This window comes from Thamnophis sirtalis, unplaced genomic scaffold, assembly GCF_051295495.1.
Source record: "Thamnophis sirtalis isolate CommonGarterSnake01/CBP01778 unplaced genomic scaffold, rThaSir2_p1.2 scaffold_1, whole genome shotgun sequence".
In the NCBI taxonomy this organism is placed as follows: Eukaryota; Metazoa; Chordata; class Lepidosauria; order Squamata; family Natricidae; genus Thamnophis; species Thamnophis sirtalis.
In genome coordinates this window covers 183,485,738-183,493,925 of record NW_028261381.1, presented here as the reverse complement: position 1 = coordinate 183,493,925, position 8,188 = coordinate 183,485,738, and the positions used below count along the sequence as shown (strand labels likewise).

The 8,188-nt window shown below is 52.0% G+C and overlaps 1 protein-coding gene across 1 annotated transcript; it reads right to left on the bottom strand.

The window, feature by feature from the left end:
- Nucleotides 1-2,830: 2,830 nt before the first annotated feature.
- On the bottom strand, nucleotides 2,831-8,177 carry LOC106552122 (KN motif and ankyrin repeat domain-containing protein 3). The gene is made up of 6 exons (XM_087703434.1): nucleotides 8,091-8,177; nucleotides 7,263-7,482; nucleotides 6,116-6,258; nucleotides 5,765-5,965; nucleotides 5,498-5,589; nucleotides 2,831-3,182 (listed from the first exon to the last, which is right to left on the bottom strand). The coding sequence occupies exons 1-6, from the start codon at nucleotides 8,160-8,162 to the stop codon at nucleotides 3,170-3,172; spliced, it is 741 nt and encodes a 246-aa protein (XP_087559560.1). The 5' UTR covers nucleotides 8,163-8,177; the 3' UTR covers nucleotides 2,831-3,169.
- Between the last annotated feature and the right edge of the window lie 11 nt (nucleotides 8,178-8,188).

Below are 8,188 nucleotides of genomic sequence, written 5' to 3'. Positions count from 1 at the left end.
CTGCACTGGTTCTCTATCGGTCTCCGAACGCGCTTCAAGGTGCTAGTCATCACCTTTAAAGCCCTACATGGCCTAGGACCCGGATATCTCTGTGACCACCTCCTGCCACATACCTCCCAGCGCCCGATAAGATCGCACAGGGCGGGCCTTTTCCGGGTGCCGTCGACTACACAATGTCGTCTGGCGGCTCCTTGGGGGAGGGCCTTCTCTGTAGCTGCTCCGGCCCTCTGGAGCGATCTACCCCCTGCGATCCGGACCCTCCCCACTCTCTCGGCCTTCCGAAAGTCTGTTAAGACCTGGCTGTTCCGCCAGGCCTGCGGCTGTTGATCCTTGATTGAGTTCCAGCCCCATTAAAATTGAGTGCATGTTGTGTCCTTTTTAACTCGCCTTGTTTTGGTCAGACTAAGTGATGTAGAAAGAGAGAGCAGTGGAATATTAAGATGGGAGATGGACAGGTCTGAATTTTTCTTAAGATTTCAAAACATAGAAGAAGAAAAAGGAGAGGACTTAGTTCAGATAATTTCAAATATTTTGATAGATGTTCTGGGGATGTCCCAGGACCAAATTAAAGAAACAATTGATGAGACTTTTAGAGTATACACATGATATGCAATGAGAAATGCTCTTCCAAGGGAAGTGCATGTAAGATTTACTAAGAAAACAATTAAATCACAAATCTTACAGAAATTGAGAGATAGAAAATTAGAATATAAAGGTAAGGAGATTGTAGTATTTTAAACTTTTAATATGTTTTAAATTGTTTTTATGTAAGCCGCCCGGAGTCCTTCGGGATTGGGCAGCATACAAATCCATTGAAATTGAATTGAAATTGCTGGCAGGTCGGAAGGCCACCCTGGGGCTCCTGATTGGAGCAGGGATTGGAGGGTGCCGGCAGCCCCTCGGCTGGAGAGGATGGATCTGTCGCTTCAGGGGTCTCCCCAGGTGTGGGGGCTGCTTGCTGCCGCTTGGGCCCATCTGCGGGCCTGGGTCTCCCTCTGAGTTTGCAGCTTTACGGAAAGGTTCTGGGCTGCTTTGGGAAGGAAGACCACGGAGAAAAACCAATTTTTTTTAAAAAACTGCCTCCCTTGAGGGGTTTGTGGGTTCTTCATCTCCACCTCCCAAGGATGGCTGAAGTGGCCCAGGGCCTTGGGGATAAACTGGATGATGTTACCTAGTTTTGGGCCAGGAACTACTAGAAACCAAGCTTAAGAGAGCACATTTTGCGTGGTGCCTTTTCTAACATTTTATTAACTCACAAACATGTTTCTGCCTTTTAATGACTAATTTGTTGGGCACAAAGGAAGTTGCTCGTTTGAACCAAAATTTTCAGCAGATTCACTTGGTGCCGACTTCAACATTCCCCAGAAATTCTGGGCTTTTGGCACCTGTGAAAGGACACCATTGGGGGAGGGAAGGGGCCATTCTTTGTAGCCGCGTCACATACTTGTGTTGACGCCAAAATTTCCTGCTCAGCAGATCTCTCTCGGAAAAGCCGTGGTGGTGGTGGGGGGCACACTCCTTGCTGATCACCTTGTGGGGGGAGCTATAGGGCGAATCTGACCTCCAGCAAGGGCCCCCATTCGAAATGGCACGGAGGCTGGATTGTCATCAGTGCTGAAAGGGGGGGGGGATTTGCAGAGAGGAGGAGGAGGAGGATAAAGGGGAAGGGAAGACCTGAGAGGTCCTTGGTGATCTCTGAGTGGGGTTGTTTCCCCACCAACACTGACAGGGAAAGCACTAGAACAGTGTTTCTCAACCTTGGCAACTTGAAGATGTCCGGACTTCAACTCCCAGAATTCCCCAGCAGTGGTTAGGACAGTGTTTCTCAACCTTGGCAACTTGAAGATGTCCGGACTTCAACTCCCAGAATTCCCCAGCAGTGGTTAGGACAGTGTTTCTCAACCTTGGCCACTTGAAGATGTCCGGACTTCAACTCCCAGAATCCCCCAGCCAGCATTCGCTGGCTGGGGAATTCTGGGAGTTGAAGTCCGGACATCTTCAAGTGGCCAAGGTTGAGAAACACTGCCTTAGGATAAGTCATGATGTTCATGAGCCTTGCATGCGACCCAATTTTACGTGGTGGTCCTTAAGCGAATTGCGATTAAAAGGAGACTGCAGTGACGCAGAGGTATGAGTTGTTAATTAAGCCGTTGTTTCCTCTGCTGTATTTCAGAAGATGCCTGTTTTCAGCAAAAAAAATGTCATAATTTGACGTCATGTGGTTGCTGAGCCCCCCAAAATGTGGTCATGTGGCTGCAAAATGTCGGTGGCACCATGGCCGTCAGATCTTTGGAACGGTGTCTCATAAGTGTGTGTGTGTGTCGTAACTTTTGACAGATTGCAAGTCTGCTTGTTAAAAGTTAACCTTTCAGGCCCTCCAACTAAGTTCATTTGGAAATCGTTCCAGTGTCCACCCGTCTCCTTCCTGTGTCTTTGCTGGGCTCAACGAGGCCGGAACCATCTTTAAAAAGAAGACGGCTATTTTACCCCAAACGGCCTGTGAACGAATTGCCCAAAATAGCAAAAGCAATAGCAGTTAGACTTATATACCGCTTCATAGGGCTTTCAGCCCTCTCTAAGTGGTTTACAGAGTCAGCATATTGCCCCCAACAACAATCCGGGTCCTCATTTCACCCACCTCGGAAGGATGGAAGGCTGAGTCAACCCTGAGCCGGTGAGATTTGAACAGCCGAACTGCAGATAACAGTCAGCTGAAGTAGCCTGCAGTGCTGCATTTAACCACTGCGCCACCTCAGCTGTCTAGCAATCCCCTCAATCTCTCTCCCAAGTTCGACTCGACCATCTGCCGGAATCGCGCGCGAGACGGGAATAAAAGTGTTAACGGGATTTTATTCTAGCGAGATAAAAAAATCGGGATGGGTGGTTTCTAGTCCTTGTGGGGCACTCCGCCCCCGTTTTCATTACGCTTTGAGAGATTTGCTTGGCGGATATCTCCCCCCCCCTTGGGAAGAGGCCTTGGTCCCCAGTCTCTGCTCTCCAACTTCTTTCCATGTGCGCGGAATAAGAAAGTTGCACGCGGCAAATCTTTGTGCGATAAAACAGTTTTTGTGCTGATGACATTTCCCTGTTGGTGGGATTAAGGACACTGTACAGCTGCAGGCAGGATGGTTCAAGGACTGAGGCTGCCCAGGGTCGAAGCCGGATTCTGTCACGGTCCCGTCCTGTGAACAGAGACCAAAGAGACGTCTGAAGAAGCCCCTCCCTCTCCTACATCTTATTTTCCTGGCGTCCCCCGAACCCTGATTTTGTCTGCAGACTCTTGATGCAGGTTCTCTCTTCAGTCAGGTGAACCAAACACTTGGCGTTCTCTAAAACTTTGGGCCCGGCCTCTGCGATTGGGCTTGGCTTCCCTGTGTAGGTTGCAATCAACACACTAACACCTAATACTGTGATGGCGAAACCTGTGGCACGCAGAGCCTTCTCTGTGGGCACAGCAGCCGTTGCCCCAAGCCACGTGCCACCCGCCAGTCATCTGGTCTTCGGTTCTCTATTATTATTTATTAGTTTTGTATGCCGCCCACTCTCGGAAGACTTTGCCATGCAGGCGTGGGGTGTGGGGCGTTTAGGGCCTGGAAAGCCTGCATGAACATGGAAGCCAATACGGGACGATGCGAGCCCCCCCACCCCCAACAATAGCAGTAGACTTATATACCGCTTCATAGGGCTTTCAGGCCTCTCTAAGCGGTTTACAGAGAGTCAGCATATTGCCCCCAACAATCCGGGTCCTCATTTTACCCACCTCGGAAGGATGGAAGGCTGAGTCAACCCTGAGCCGGTGAGATTTGAACCGCTGACCTGCTGATCTAGCAGTAGCCTGCAGTGCTGCATTTAACCACTGCGCCACCTTGGCTCTACTAATTGCAGGGCTGACAACACCCCGTTGTCAGCCCTGCAATTATATTCCTGTTAGGATCTTTGGCCTGCCACACTTTCTCTTAATTTCATTATGCTGTTTCATTAGTATAGTTGATGGGAGGGGGAATAGACAGGAGTAGGATTGTGGAATGTGTTGTTTTCATTCTTTACTAGAAGCTCAAGGTCATCTTTTCTCTCCGCACTTTTACACCTGACCGGAAGCAGCTGGGTGGAGACGCCAGCGTGGAAGAAGAAGATAGGACTATGTGATGGATTTGTGGGTGTGGGGACAAGATCGTGAACTTTTAACTGGGTGGGATTCTGATGTAATTTCCAGAATTGGGATTAACACAGATGTGCTAAGATGTCTGATTTATTAAATTGGAACTTTAAGGATCGTCTTGCCTTGGACGCTGATTTAATTCTACATGGTACTTGGAACGCAGACACCCGTTTTGGCTTCCAGGTTGGTGTAGGAGGCTTTCCAGGCCTAAAATGGTGTGTGTGTGTGTGTGTGTGTGTGTGTGTGTGTGTGTGTGTGTCATTCTCCGTCATCCAGGTCATGGTTGTCCCAAAGGTGCTTTTTTTCAGGAGGCAACTGGAACTTTCTCATTTTTTTTTTCCTTTGAAAGACCCTGCAGACTAAAAAAATTGCAAAAAACAAATCCTCCACCGTTTGGTCAGAGCTGAAGAAGCTCCTTGGATGAGAAGCGAAATGTCTTCAAGGAAAAACAATGTCCAGTTGCCTTTTGAAAAAGCACCTTTGGGAAGATGTGTGTGTGTGTGTGTGTGTGTGTGTGTTGCAGGGATGAGCTTGGTCCTCAAAAGAGAAACCCTCCAATCCGTCATTTTGAGGGTTCCACCACAAAACCACGTTCGACTAAAGGGCGCTTGACGAAACCGCATAGCTGACGTCATCACAGCGCGACAACAGCGTGGAGAAAAAAGCACACTGTAAACGCTAAACCTAAAATTAACCCCTAAACCCCCTAAACCCCTTAACCCCCTAAACCTAACCCCCCTAATCCTAACCCTAAACCTAACCCTTAACGCTAAACCTAATCCTAACCCTTAATCTAATCCTAACGCTTAACCTAACGCTAAACCTAATCCTAAACCTAACCCTAAACCTAACCCTTACCTTAACTTGAATCGGCTTGCTTTCAAAGCGCTATTTAAAGCGCTTTTCTTTCTCCGCGCTCGCTGTTGTTGCCCTGCTGAGGACGTCAGCGACGCGGTTTAATCGGGCACGCTTTAGTCGAGCGCAGTTTTGTCGTGCCACAATTTTGAGAGCTGGGCCAGAAACAGACACAATCCCACCTTGGAAGAGTTTGCATCCATCTGAGCCGAAAGGCCAGGAGATTCTCAGTCCAGGGAGCACCACTCGGGTGACTCTCAAAGGATGCAAATGGCCACCAGTCCTTCCACTCCCCACCCTCCAGTCAGAGCTGAAGAGGCTCCTTGGATGAGAAGTGAAACGTCTTCAAAGAAAAATGGAAAGTCCAGTTTCCTCCTGAAAAAGCCCCTTTGGGATCTAACAGCTGGCAAGTCTTCAGAGAAAGGGAGGGAGGACGGCTGGCCGGTGGGGGGCCCTGGAGCTCTGCGAAGGGGATCCCCTCACCTGTCTGCGGACGGTGTGAGGTGCGCAGATATCAGAGCTGCGAGGTTGTCGTGTCCGGCCTCCCGGGCGATGGCTGCAGCATCGTTGCCGTCCTGTAAGAAGAGAGAGTTAAGAAAAGTGGCGGCTGGAGGGCAAGTTACGTTCCAAATTGGTCTCAACAAAGAATGAAGAGTTTCTTAGGTTTTGGGCGAGAGCCGCCTTTGGGAACGTTGCCGTGCTGAGGACTAGCCGCTTGGGACAAGGGCCCAGCCGGGGGCAGCGACTTACATTGTCGGCGATGGAGGCGTCACAGGCCGGCTGAGCCAGAAGCAGCTGCACGGTTTCCGCCCGGCCGTGCTCGCAGGCGCACATGAGCGCAGTGGAGCCCTCCTCGTCCCGCAGGTTGACGTCTGCCCCGCACGCCAGGAGGGCCTCCACCATCTCTTGCCTCCCGTGGCTGACCGCCAACATCAGCGCCGTCTGGCCTGCCTGCAACCGCAACGGAAACGGGTACGAGGGCTTAGTTTTGGGGGAGAGTGCTTCTGCGCATAGCCAGACCGCCCTGCTTCCCATTGAACTCTGTCCCGTCCCGGAGAGGGAGAGGAGGGGGGTTGCCTTGTCCCCCGCTGAAATACCTACTTGACTGGCCTTGGCGTTGACGTTGCCCAGGTCAAAGAGGCGCCGGACTGTGGCCATATCGTCCTGCCGCTCCATGGTTGCCAGCGCAGCCAACATGAGGGCTGTGTAACCTGCTTTATTCTGGTGGTTGATATTGCAAACACCTTATTGGGGGGGGAGAGAAATTGGGGGTGAGGACATGAGGGGAGAGGAGCCCCCATCAACCTCGAGTGTCCTTCCTGGCCTCCGGTGGCCCACGGACACCACATTCGGGGAAGGCGAGAGATGCTCCCAAAGAAACTGGGAATCCTTCAGGTGAGACTGGTGGGAAGGGGCTTCTTCTGAGGGGAGGGGAGGGGGGGAGAGAGAGGCTTCACCAGGTCCAGTCTGTTTAGGGACCGGCTCAAAAACAGTCGCTGTGAGAGGGACCTGGGAGCCCGAGCGGACGATCCCTTAAATTGCAGCAGCAGCCAAAAAAGGCCAATACGATCCTGGGTTGTATAAACACAGGCAGAGACTCAAAACCGCAAGAAGCCTTAGGACTGTTTTGTAAAGCCTTAGTAAGGCCACACCTGGAGTACAGAATCCAGTTTTGGTCACCCTACTACAAAAAAAAGAGGTTGAGACTTTGAGAAAAGTCCAGAGAAGAGCAACGAAGAGGATCAAAGGCCTGGAGACTAAATCATATGAAGAACAGCTGCAGGATTTGCGTTTGCCAATCTAGAGAAAAGAAGGACCAGGGGGGACAGGATAGCAGCCTTCCAGTATTTGAGGGGCTCCCCCAAAGAAGAGGGGGGTGAAATTATTATCCAGAGCTCCTGAAGGCAGGACAAGAAGTAACAGAGGGAAACTAACCATGGACAGAAGCAACCTGGAATTGAGGAGAAACTTCCTAACAGCGGGGATAATTAACCGGCGGAACAGCCTGCCACCAGAAGGTGCGGATGTTCCATCCCTGGAGGCTTTTAAGAAGATGAGACTGGACAATCATTTGTCTGAAATAAGATCTGCCTGAGCAAGGGGCTGGACTAGAAGACCTCCGGCGGTCCCTTCCACCTCTTCTATTCCAGGGGCCAGTCGGAAGTGTGGGGCTGATCCTCTACACTGCCCTCACTTATAGGGCAGATTTGAGAAAGGGGGGGAACCTGCCGGGAGAGGGGGTGGTCACCTGTGTCCAGGAGGAGCCGGACGATGTCGAAGTTGGAGTGGGAGACGCTGTAATGGAGCGCCATGTTCCCGTTGCCATCAGAGAGGTTGATGACGTGCTCCAGGAGTGCCGGGGAGAGCTCGCCCAAGGCCTCCAGGTACTTGCCCACCTTGCTGGCCCGGGAGCTCTTCTGGCTGGACACCCGGAACCATTCCTGCAGGACCAGGCTGCTGCTGGACATCTGGGGACCAAGTGGAGCAGAGGTCAAAGCATGGCCCTCGGCTGCCCCAACTCGCAGGAGCTTTCCTGGGGCTCCCTTTGCACCCAGAGACTGGGAGGAAACCTCGTGACTCCTGCTAAGCCCGTGTCGGCCAGTTTGGGGGCCAAAGCTGTCCTGGGATGGCCAAATTGCCCCCCCCCCCAAAAGCAGGAAAATTAATGAATCCGGGTCAATTGTGGAAGGATATCGGGTGAAATCCAACAGGTTCTGGAGAACCGGTAGTGGAAATTTTGAATAGTTCGGAGAACCGGCAAATGCCACTTCTGGCTGGCCTCGCCCCCATCTATTCTCTGCCTCCCGAGTCCCAGCTGATCGGGAGGGAAAGGGGATTTTGCAGTATCCTTCCCCTGCCATGCCCACCAAGCTCTCCCCACCATGCCATGCAACGCCCACCAAGCCCCGCCCACCGAACCGGTAGTAAAAAAAATGAATTTCACCACTGAAGGATGTGATGTCCCGCCGGGCGCAGTGCAGCTTCCGCCAGGCAGAGAGTCGAGAGCTTTTGCCTGCCAGCACTTCCGCCCCCCCTTTCTCCCCCCAACCCCGAGGCCCCTCCTGCGGCTACTCACCAGCTCTTTGCTCTTCGGGGCCCCTCTGCCCTGGCCCAGGTGACTCCGCACCACCAGGCAGGCCTCTCTCATCCATGGGCTCAGCTCAAACCTGCCGG